This window comes from Pseudochaenichthys georgianus, chromosome 8 (genome assembly GCF_902827115.2).
Source record: "Pseudochaenichthys georgianus chromosome 8, fPseGeo1.2, whole genome shotgun sequence".
NCBI lineage: Eukaryota > Metazoa > Chordata > Actinopteri > Perciformes > Channichthyidae > Pseudochaenichthys > Pseudochaenichthys georgianus.
In genome coordinates this window covers 22,321,230-22,334,080 of record NC_047510.2, presented here as the reverse complement: position 1 = coordinate 22,334,080, position 12,851 = coordinate 22,321,230, and the positions used below count along the sequence as shown (strand labels likewise).

The window sequence follows — 12,851 nt, the reverse complement described above, 5'->3', positions numbered from 1 at the left end:
ATCACTTGTTGGTACAACAGAATACTGAGCATTTTTGGGACTGAGAAAGGAATTTCCGCAACCGTGTCTACATATTTTTAAAATAGTGTGGTACAATTTTAAATCCTGGAGTATGAATGAGTCTCTAAACTTGCCCTCATCAACCTCAATTCAATTCAAAACCTTTATTTATCCAGGTAAAATCCCATTGAGATCAATGATCTCTTTTTCAAGGGAGACCTGCAGCAGTAGGTTCCACAAGAAGACATAAAAACATAAACAACAGAACAACAAAAGGACATCATACAGCAAAATGTACAGGGATTACAATTTACATATTTAACCACATGTACAGGTACCAACAGCATCTGATTTTGTAGCATCCAACCGAGCTTTAAAAACATGTAGTGGTACTAGCTTGGTAATTTTCCATTCTTTTTGCAGACTGTTCCATGTTAGTGGAGCTGCACATCTAAAAGCTTTCTTCCCTAAGACAGTCCTAGCACTTAGCACATTTAATAAAACCACAGCATGCGATCTCAGGCAATACGTACTTTCAATTCGCAGAGAGATCAGGGAGCAGATATAAGATGGTACCTGTGGCTTAAATCTAAAAGGCTTCTGACCTGCTGTCTGCAGGCCAATTGCTATTTGATTAACCTGTGTATTATTACTATCTATAAAGTTAACCAACTAAGAGTGTTACTATATTAACTAACTATGAAGTAGCTATTAAATAACAATTACACCATCATAAATACATAGCTTAGCATTATTAACCAACTAATTACACAAACATTTCCAATGCTAACATTTGGGACATGTAAACGCGCGCGCACACACACACACACACACACACACACACACACACACACACACACACACACACACACACACACACACACACACACACACACACACACACACACACACACACACACACACACACACACCACACACACACACACACACACACACACACACGCACACACACACACACACACACACACACACACACACACACACACACACACACACACACACACACACACACACACACACCAGGGAGTTGAGTCCGTGTAATTTATGGAAGGATATAAAATATGGTATGACTGGCCTCTCTCAGCCACCTATAGCAGTGAAACCGCTGTACTTTTCCTTGGCCCTGCCAGGCGTTCCCTCCTCAAGTCCAAACCCATTCCAACCCATGGTCCTCTCTAATTTCACCCAAAGCAGCAGAAGCTTGAAAAAGAGGAATCTGGCCCCCAAGTCCAGTCCAACTATTCCCTTTTGCCGTCTGCCTCCTCTTCCAGCGACCGCACATCGACAGCTCTACAGCCAGCACTGGGCCAAAACTATGAGGGGTATTTTCAGCACTGTAATTTGAAGAACACATGGTACACACACACTGACATACTCAGCAAATACACAGACATCGGGGATAGATCAAGAGATAGAATGAGACAGGATAGAGGAGACACAAATGCCCGCCAAGGCACGTGTCCTAACATCCACAACACAACTTCAGGTCAGCAAATGTGCCTGCTGATTTCTTTCTCCGTGTGCTGGGTCCAAGTGGTCGGGTAGCTCAGGAAAACAGAGTGGAGGCCTACATGGAGACGTGAAAGAAACTCATCTAAAAACAAGAGGCCAGAGTAGGGATGTTATGGCAGGGAGGGCAGAACCAATATGAGCAGTAAAAACAGCTTTAAAATGCTACATATAATGTTTTCTATGGGACCTAATGAATTTCCACTTTTGTTATCCTTACTTATGATGTTTTTAACCAATTTAGATGCATTTTAATTATTTGAAAAGCTAATGTGACAACTTAAGACTAACTTGTAACTCTTAAGCAAAGAGATGATGAAACGCCATATTATGTTAAAAACCACATCAAGGATTATTTCTGAAACAGTATAGAGCTCAAATGCTCTATTTCTATCCTGCTTTTTTACACATACTGGGTGTTTCTCAATGTCGAGGAGGCTTGCTTGGTAGTACATGTACCTCCGAGTCAGTTGCTTCAGAAGCGAGGCAAGAATCCTTCCTAGCCTCGGAAAACGAAGAATTGTGGAACAGGCTAACAGGTGTGCGTCATATGCGAGGCCCCGCCTTAAATGGAGCGCAATTTCCGCCAAAGATTTGGAAATTGGTCCGTGCGCAAAGCATTGTGGGGATTTTAAGACCGGAGGATACACATGTGCAGCCTCGAAATTTCCCGCAACAAAGTACGCCGGCATCGGTAAGGCAAGGCAAGTTTATTTATATAGCACCTTTCAGCACCAGGCAATTCAAGGTGCTTTACAAAAATGAAAGACATTCAGATAAAAGGCATTTAAAAACAGTAAAAGATAAAAGAAACATTAAAACAAAAACAAAAAATGAAAGACATTAAGAAAATTGCATTTAAAATCAGTCATTAAAAAGAAAAGCTAATAAAATAAACATTAAAAGATAAAAGTTACAGTGCAGTCTAAGATATGAATAGTTCAATTATTTCGGTTCTTGATTTTTTATTTATTCACAGAACCTCCCTTTGGAAATCCGAAGATTTACGTCCCGATTGTTAATTTAGACTGATTGTTTTCACCATGTTATGCTCGCATGACATCCATAATCGGACCCTCAGGAGGGTGTACTAGCCCCCTACTCTGCTTTGCGTTCCATAACAAAGTCTTTAAGTGTTACCTGAACACCCCGTGTTACCCCGTGTTACCCCGTGTTGGGCGGTGGTGGTGAAGTCGATAGGGACTTGGCTTGGGAACTGGAAGGTCACCAGTTCAAGTCCCCGAAAGACCAAGTGCTACCGAGGTGTCCCTGAGCAAGGCACCGTTCCCCACATTGCTCCCCGGGCGCCGTTCAAAATGGCAGCACACTGCTCCTAACACTAGGATGGGTCAAATGCAGAGAAATAATTTCCCCATGAGGGATTAATAAAAGTTCATCTTTTCTTTACCAAAACACTATTTTTCACCCGTCGGTGATGTGATACTTGTTCCTCAGTACAACTCACCTAAAAACTGATCGTAAACCCTGGCTACGATGGATATCCCAAATATCCTACTTTAGAGCAGTCCCTCTCATAAATGTCATGGAGAAATTAATTAAGTTTAAATTTAAAACATTCAAAGAAAAAATACAGGGATAAAAGTTACAGTGCAGTCTAAGATATGAATAGTTCAATTAAAAGCAGCGTCAAAAAGAAAAGTCTTCAGCCTGGATTTAAAAGTAGTCAGAGTTGCAGCGGACCTGCAGGTTTCTGGGAGTTTGTTCCAGATATTTGGAGCATAATAACTGAACGCTGCTTTACCATGTTTAGTTCTGACTCTGGGGACAGAAAGCTGACCAGTCCCTGAAGACCTGAGAGATCTGGATGGTTCATAATTTAGCAGGAGGTCAGAAATGTAATTTGGGCCTAAACCATTCAGTGCTTTATAAACCAGCAGCAGTATTTTTGAAATCTATTCTTTGACACACGGGAAGCCAGTGTAAAGACTTCAGAACAGGAGTGATGTGATCCACTTTCTTAGTGTTAGTGAGGACTCGAGCAGCGGCGTTCTGAATCAGCTGCAGCTTCCTAATATATTTTTTTGTGAGACCTGTGAAGACACCATTGCAGTAGTCGAGTCTATTGAAGATAAAAGCATGGACAAGTTTTTCCAAATCCTGCTGTGACATTAGTCTTTTAATCCTAGATATATTCTTTAGGTGATAGTAGGCTGATTTAGTAACTGTTTTAATGTGACTGTTGAAACTCAGGTCAGAGTCCATGACTACACCTAGATTTCTGGCTTTATCTGTTGGTTTGAACATTGCAGACAGAAGCTCAGCGCTCACTTTTATACGTTCTGACTTTGCTCCAAAAACCATTACCTCAGTTTTATCTTTGTTTAATTGGAGAATGTTCTGACACATCCAGTCATTGATTTGTTCAATGCACTTACTCAGTGTTTGAATTGGAGCATAGTCTCCTGCTGAAATTGTTACGTAGATTTGTGTGTCATCTGTATAGCTATGGTAACTTATTTTGTTGTTTTTCATTATCTGAGCCAGTGGTAGCATGTAGATGTTAAAGAGAAGAGGCCCCAAGATGGAGCCTTGAGGAACCCCACATGTCATATTTGTCAACTCAGATGTGTATGTACCTATAGAAACAAAGTTGTGTCTGTCCTTTAGGTAGGATTCAAACCAATTTAAAACCGTTTCCGAAAGTCCCACCCATTTTTCCAGTCGGTCTAGAATTCCAAATATCCTGGACATTGGAACAGTACTTCGGCGGCACTCCATGATGTAGTATGCTTGAAATAGTGGCTCTGGAGCAGCTTTCCTCGACATTAAGAAACACCCTGGGTGTCATTGCGTGCCGCCGAAGTACTGTTCCAATGTCCAGCATACTTGGAAATCTACCGAGCCCGGCGTACTTCGTTTGGAGACATTTCGAGGCTGCACATGTGTAGACTCTGCGGTCTTAAAATCCCCACAATGCTTTGCGCACGGACCAATTTCCCCAAATCTGTGGCGGAAAATGTAAGGCGGGGCCTCTCATATGAAGCACACCTGCACACTTGCTAGCCTGTTCCACTCTTTGTTTTCCGAATGCCAGGAAGTATTCTTGCCTAGCTTCTGAAGCAAGTGACTCGGAAGACATGTGCCACCAAGCAAGCGTACTCGAGATTGAGAAACACCCACTCTCTCCAGTATAGCTTAGCTCTGAGTGTTAGCGATGCTTGCTAATGTAAAAAAAAGACCATATTATGTCCAAAACACATGTCAGGCATTGTTTCTGATAGCGACATTTCTGATTGGGCTGTGGGTGTAAAGCCAGCCCACATTTCTGATATTACGTAATATCGGTGGAAAATCTGGATCAGCTCCGTTGTACCCCCGTTTTTAGAGATTTGGGTACGGAGGAAAAGAGAGAGGGTTTTGTTTTCTGACGCTGTGTGAGTTCCCTGACACACATGTATGTATAAAAGACATCAAAACGTGCATTTTGCATGATAGGAGACCTTTAATGGACAAACTGTGGAAATAAAAGGATGCCACATATATGGACACATGCACTCTCCCTGTGTGCCAACTACCTAAATACAACATGTTGTATGCTCGTGCACAAACATACAGTACACACTGATTACAGATGCAGTATATACTGCTCCTTCTGGCCAAGACCTTAATTACCCAGCACAGTCTTACTTCACATAAATACAGTGAGGGCAGAGCTGTAATTATGGCCTATATTTACCCCACCTGGCTAGAGGAGAACACAGCTCAAAGCGGGCCACAAGGATGAGCCAGCCCCACTCGACTCTGCTGCCATGAGCCGAACCAGGACGCGAATGTGTCCCATCCTGAAAGCATTCTGTTACACCTGCTGCCCAAAAAGGTAAGCTAAAACTATGGAAAACCTAAAGTAAAGTATTTGGGGGGGGGGAAAGCAAATATAACATGTGAAAGCAGATGCCATGTGTCTATGACCTTGTTGTTTTAGGTGCACACAGCATACGTTGTGTGTGTGTGTGGATGACAAAGAAATATAAACTCCTGCCAACTCAGAGAAACAAACATTACTGCGCTTCACTCTGACACTCTGTAGCTTTCGTAAGATATCATTGATTCCCAAAAAACATTTTCAGAGAAGACTTATGGCTTCTCTTGATGAGGACAACACACTGGCTCTCATGTCAGAAGTCAAACAGAACTCCAAGTGAGGTTACACATCCAAATAGCTTGGACACTTCTCTGCCCCTCTCTGTTTACTTTGTGGCAAGATTGGCTTTTCCCTGCCATGACATCCACATCAACAAACTGATTGGCAGGTATATACTGTGCCCTTGCATCAAACACAAACAAACACTTGTATGTAATCTACTTTTAACAGCTGAAACATCATGAAATGCTGCATTATGTTGTGTTTTATGGGTTTGAACATTGCTTTGGTGCTCTGTTTAGGAACTAAGGCTTCCCACTCTTCAATGTGTCACATTTACTGGCGTCATCATTGTTTCAGTGTGTTTAGGATTCATCGCCCACACCCTTTAAAGCCTCCTTCAGCAGATGGAGGTGTTAATCGGAGTGGCACTGGCTCTATATTCAGAGACAGAGAGAGTTGCAAATGTGAAAGCGGTCAGGGTGAGGCTCTGCTTTCAGAGGACTCCAAATAGAAGGAAGACATTGGTTGTTTCAGAGAGAACACCAAATCAAGAGAACTAAAAATGGAAGAGCAGCCCTCTAATAACTTTGATCTGCGTCCTTACTCTTTTTGTTTGAGGTGGTGAAGCTATGTGTGGAGTGCAGAGGAGGACAGCATGCTGACTCAGACCTCTTCACTTGTAGGTCCTCCTCTCAATGGCAGGGAGACCAGAAAGATTTATGAGAGAGGTGAAGAGAAGGGACGAGAGCAGACTTGGCTCGATGTGATGGTCTTTCTGCGTCCTGGTGGCCCAGCCGATTTAAACCCTTGTTACGCCGCAGACCATTTTTTGAAATGTTGTTATTAGCTATACCATTTATTTTCTTGAATCAAAGCTTGATAGAAAATGTACTTAAGTAAAAGTACCAATACAACAATGTTAAAATACCTTCCTGATATTAAGAATCATACATAAGTAAAGATATGAAGGTTTTAAGTCAACATAGGTTAAGTATTAAAAGTGAAAGTACATGCTACACAGCAGAATGGCTCCTCTCATTGCTCAGTAAAAAGTACAATATTTGCCTCTGAAATGTGTAGAAGAAAGTAACAAATAACTGAAATACTCAAGTAAAGTAAAACTAAATATTGTACTGTAAGTAGGATTCCAGACGTTGATCTTAAAAAGCTGAAACTAAAAAGACAAATTTGCCTTAAGAGCTTTGTCACATGTTTTTCATCTCTTTCTCTCTCTTAGGGTCGGTTGCTCACCACTGACAGCGATCTAATGAACGCAAAAATGCCGTGGATTGGCTGGAATCTCCCAGCAGCTCATCACCACCACCAGTAACCACCGGAATCTTACTGGAGACCCTGTTTCAGAAACAGACTACCCAGCGCTGATTCAATCCCAACTAATGAAACCCTTTGGCTGCACAAAGTCATTTACATCAACTCAAGGGCAATTTGATTTGAAAGACTCTAATTTGTTAAACAGAGTATGCAGAGTGGCCAAAGACCTGGGATAGTATTTATTTGGGAGATCTGGAGCTCTGCGGAAAGCATTACATCTCAAAGCAATGGAGTATATTCTATCAAAGAGCAGTGTGTAAAGAGGACTTCAGCACAGACACACCTGATGTAAACATCCAGGTTCAGATGCTGGAGAGGAGCCAGCGGACTCAAGTTACTTAAGCAAACACAAGCGTACATGTGGAGTGTACTGTGGAGGCATACAGTTCAGTGTGCCACAAAGAAAATAGTGTACCTTTTTCCTCTGTTTACTTCCTCCTGTCAGAGTCAATGACGTCACATACCTCTGAAACAGTGCGCCTTTCACAGAGGTGTTATAGTTTGGAAAACACATACCAAACAACCCAAGGGGGTAGCACGCACACACACACTCACACACACACACACCCACATGCAGAGACACGGACGCATGAGCACAAATATGTAGTTCTACTCCTCCTGAGTTTCCATACAGGGTGATGTGCCTTCCAGGTATTCCTGCAGTCTAAAATGTAATCTGCTGCGGCATGAAGTGTTTTCGCAGGATTCTTCATATTTACAAATGAGAAAGCCAACGGCCTAAAGGCGGACAAAGGCCCTCGGTAATTAAAACACCCTGGGAGGTCCACCACTGGAAAGTGTGAGAATATTTGCCCCCCCCCCAATCTTTATCTTTCCTCATTGCTGCTGGATGTGATGGAGACTTGGCTCATTGAGGTGTTTCCAATGAGGAAAAGAGAGAGCGGTGAGAGTGGAGAGGTTCATGGTCAAACTAGCTTAATGTGGGATGGGTACCCGTGGGCAAGAGGAGAGCAGGGACGGCAGCGTGTGTAGCACGTCCATAAATCAATAGATGAGTCACTGAGAGTGGCCAGTGGTGAGTCAACATGTTCATCACTACATGCAGTGTGGGAATACAAACCCACTTAATAGCATTGGAGCGACAGGGACTATTTTCCCCATTGTTTTCCTTAAATATAAAAACATCTAATTCTGTCTTAACTAAATAGATGGTTTGCCATAGCGATGCAAAATAATAAGGTGCTTACCTGAACAGCTGTAGTCTGGGCTCGGGGGTCAAATACACGCAACATCTTGTCCTAGACGGATACACAAATACAAAATAAACACATCATACAGTTAACTGTATCCTCTAAAACGGTTTTAACTAAAGCCAAACATTATCAAAGTCAAAGTCAACTTTATTGTCAATCTTTCAGTTTGTGTGTACAGACAGAGAGACCGAAATACCGTTTCCCACAATCCCGAATACAAAAACAAATATATATAAAAATATGTATGCAAATATGTTTATACCTATATATATATATATATATATATATATATATATATATATATATATATATACACACACAATCAACAGACACATTTATACATATGCACACATTAAGACCTAATTAAAAGCACAACAATCAATATATACAATATAACATGTTTTGCATGATTATTGTATTTAACTGCATTTGTTTTAGCTGGATGTACCGAATAGCACTTGCAATAAGAGATGCAAATGTAGATAAATAACACATGCAAGATCAAGTTCGCACAAAGAAAGGCGATGGAATTAAATGCTACTCAGTTGGCTGTCGTTTTTTAAACCAAAATGAAAAACTGAAATATTTAAAATGAAAGAGAGTCGTCCCCCCCCCTCCACATCACTATAATTTAATTAAAAAATAACTCTCCAAGCTCTCTGAAGTTTCTCCGTTTATCAGTGTGATCTGACTGATTCATGGTCGGCAAATGCAATCCAGTGACCTCTCCAAAGCCACAAGTGCCTGCCCTTGACCCGAGTCAGCGCAAAAACGCATTTGGCATCAATCACAGCATCCAATCAGAGAGCCTCCTGCATGATTGAGAGGAAATGGGGCCTAATGGGATCAGGCTGTGACCGGGACATGCGTGTCTGCAGCCGTGTCACTCAATACCGCTGTGTGACCGTGATTACTGCAGACATACAGGGCTGATAGCAGGTCATAAGTATAAGGACCTAGACTAAACCACACACACACTTAACTCACATATACATGTCAATCAGGAGACGGACAAAGACGCAGTCCAGCCCACACACTGAAGGCACCACGCAACATTTGTCCACACACAACATTTTATCATATCAGGCTGCAGTGGGCTGTGTGAGCTTCAGCTTCTCCTCGTCCTTCTCTCCAATCCAATGCAATCCAAGAGGACATTTATTTTTAGTTTATTAGCTCAAATATCAAACAGAAGGATTTCTCAATGTACTCTCTTTCTATCTTTCTGTTTGTGTAGCCCACCCACGCATATGATGCCCCAAGGCTATGGCTTGAGGTCTCTGTGACCTGGGCTTAAGCCAGAAGGCTTAGGAAGCAGTGTCAGAACAACACACACACCACCTAAGACCACATAACCTATGGATGAGAGCCCAGCTGTAGCCCACAATTCCTAAGTCTGGCTAAAACCATCTCTGACATATAAGTCTAAATTCTGGATAAAGTCTAGTCGATAAACACAACCAATCGTTTTGTTAAATAGCCAATTTAGGCTGTTAAGCAATAGTTAAAATAACTATTATTTGTATCCAATTATATTGATATATATCACAATGAGATAATTCAATGTTAATATATATAATAGGTGGATAATCATAGTAATAATTATCTAATTATGTATTTTATGTATCATATTTACTTAATCCGCTGGACATTTTCTTGATTAATCAGTGAATTATTTTGTCAATAAAGTGTTGGAAAAATAACCCTTACAATTTCCAGACAGACAAGTTGACATCCTTAAATGTCTGGCTGTTGTCTGAGCAACTGTATAAAACCAAAAATATATTTAGTTTCAAACATGAATGACAAAGCTCGGCTGCAAAGATGCACACATGCAAAAGGTTTTCCAATAGCAAAACATGCCAATACATGATGTGTCAGGGCTCTATAGCCATCCATCATTTCAGCTCCCTGACAGTGCAAACGCACTTTAGGATAACCAAACAGACCAGTGTCTACTGTACATATATACAAACATCGGCCATATTAAGTTAAATCACTGGTGCAAACAAGATGAGGGAGGAAACTATCTGGCTGTGCAAACACACAGATGAGGGGCTATCACGTGGAGATGTATCCACCAAGCAACCAAACACAATCTCTTAAGCCTATGACAATAACCCATATAAGAACACACACCATCTCAAATCATAAATGCACAGATGGAGGGCCAGGATAGCTGTGTGTGCATCTGTGTGTGACTTTCTATGCTGAGGCAGCTGTTTAATCAAAGTGACGGAGCCTCACTCTCAAGCTGCTGTTAATGAGTTTTCACTGCGACTTTGCTGCACACAACTTTCACATGTCTGCAAACACACACAGATGCTGGGAATCTCCAACCAAAAGTGCTCTCTGTTCACTCGGTAAACACACTGGGATGCCAGCTTCCAATTCCCAGTCTCCCACGGTTACCATGTCCCGTTTTGATTGGAGGTTTGAGACTTCGGGATCCCGTTTATCAATCACTCCATCTCACTGTTTTAGCAGGATAAATATGATCTGCTTTGTAGTCATGTTACTTCCAGAATTAAAAATGGACTGTGGACCGTAAATCCAGTGACACCTCTTTTCCAAACAGCATACCACCCTGTCCCCTCCATCATGCGGATAAACACAGGCTGCCCCCCCCCCCTCTGCCCGTACTACCTGTGGATTTGCCTTCCCCTAAATGAATGGGGCCTTTCTTCCTATAAGTGTGTCATAAATATACATCTCTCTGGGTCCAAATGAAGCCGTCATGATGCCTGCTCTTTAGGGTGGTGGTCTCCCCTTCATCTCCCCCCCCCCCCCACCAGCCCTGCGCCCCAATGTTTACCCTATGGAAAAGCCGGGGGATTGGACCCACATGTTGGCGGGCCCTATTTGCTTTAATAAGTTGGATTGGAGAGATTGAAAGGAGCTTTCTGGGTTAAATGACACCAGAGCCCAACAGGGCAAGAACCTCAGAGGCCCCGACTCTGATCTTGGCTCACATTTCCCCCCCCCCCCCCCCTCCCCCTGTCTCTTCAGGTGCCTCTTTCTTTTTAAGGCTGATGGCAGGGGTAGTAGCTCTGTCGTGGATGATTATCATGTCAAGTTAAATGTCATGATTTGGACGTAGCCTGTGACAGGTGGAGTCATTTGTTTCTTGTCAGAGAAAAGACAAACAACAGGAATTGGACTGACAATCAGACATGTTGATTACCCACATGTTGTAGATTTTTGTGTCAAAGTTTATTACGTTTTTTCCGTCTCGACGCACTAGTCAACTCATCACGTATCTTCTTAAGTATACACCAGAGGCCTCTGCCTCATTTTCACATCAATCAGTCTGTCTGGTTTCAGAAAATGAATTTCACTGTGGTGCACTATTAAGAGTTTACAAACTGCACATGTTTTTTTAACTTAACTTCCACTGATGAAATCGCCGCTAGGTCTTTCTATAAATCAAATATATTCTTGGCAAAATTCCATCTCAACTCATAAATTCCTTCTTTTTCTGCTCCTACTCATAAACTCACCTCCCTCCTTTCACCTCCTACACTAAATATTAACAACCTAACAGAGAGCCCATCACGCTGTGTGATTATTTCCTGATGCCTTTTGGATGCATTCAAACCCTGGGAGACTTTCTCTTAGCGAAACTACTGTACATGCCAAAACTGATGGTCGTCAACTCCTGGTTGGACTTAAACTTGCACCAGAAGACAGGAGGGTTCACAGGGGGGGAAAGGGGTGGGGGGGGGCTCTGGGGTCAGCTGGGGTCGACAAAACAAAATCCCCGACATATGTAGTCTTCACACACAGACTTGTGCCCATGTCAGTGCCCTTATTAACAACTTAATACAGTTTCCAGCCTGACGAGGAAAATCTCAACAGGCTTCTTATCAACTCCTGCCAAGATTTCTTTCTTTGTCATCATTATAAACACATTAAAACAAACTAGCCATTATCTTTTGCGTCATAGGGCTTACAAAGTTTATTCCTTTTCCCTCTTGAGAACCGTTAATTTCTAATGAAATGTGTGATGTGCTCCCCACCCTTTTTAATTATACATTACCCCTGTTGACATTTTCACTAAATAAACCCCAAATAACCAGCAGAGTCCGATGTGAGATAACTGCACTGAACGTGAGCCACTGGCTGCATCTAGTGGTCACACACTGTAACTACAACAATACAACCTCAATGTGGTTGTTACCTTGCAGGAGGTAGCCAGCAGGGAGCCGTCCCGTTTCCAGCTCAGACTCTGCAGCTGGTCCCCATGCTGCTCCAGAACTACACACACACACACACACGCACACGCACACGCACACACACATTTGGAGAAGGAAGAGAAGGTCTAAAAACACAACAATCATGTTGGACAGGGATTATAAAAAGGATACAAAAAGACAACATAATGCTACACACACTATGATCACAGAATGACGGCACATAAACACACAAGACAATGGACACGATAGAGTAGATGTATCACTGCAGGGGTGAAATGAAGCCATAAATAAAGCACACACAATTCAATAAACTACAAATAATAGAAAAGCATAGATAATTTAAGGAATTATCATTTGTGCTAATGGTTTACGCCCATGAGAGATGAGCATGAAAACAGATATTAAGATGAAGTGCCACAGCACAGCGGAGCTTGTGTGACATTTTCAATACGACACACCACGATGAAAAGAGAT

At 42.1% G+C, this 12,851-nt stretch overlaps 1 protein-coding gene across 2 annotated transcripts in view; it reads right to left on the bottom strand.

The window, feature by feature from the left end:
- Nucleotides 1-12,851, bottom strand: part of LOC117450950 (mitochondrial import inner membrane translocase subunit tim16-like) — a 112,625-nt gene that overhangs the window by 95,224 nt on the left and 4,550 nt on the right. For both annotated transcript variants that reach the window (XM_034088991.1, XM_034088988.1), the window contains exons 6-7: nucleotides 12,362-12,438; nucleotides 8,176-8,226 (exon numbers count right to left, since the gene is read on the bottom strand). In XM_034088991.1, coding sequence (XP_033944882.1) covers nucleotides 8,176-8,226; nucleotides 12,362-12,438 — 128 coding nt within the window. The remainder of the gene's footprint in view (nucleotides 1-8,175; nucleotides 8,227-12,361; nucleotides 12,439-12,851) is intronic.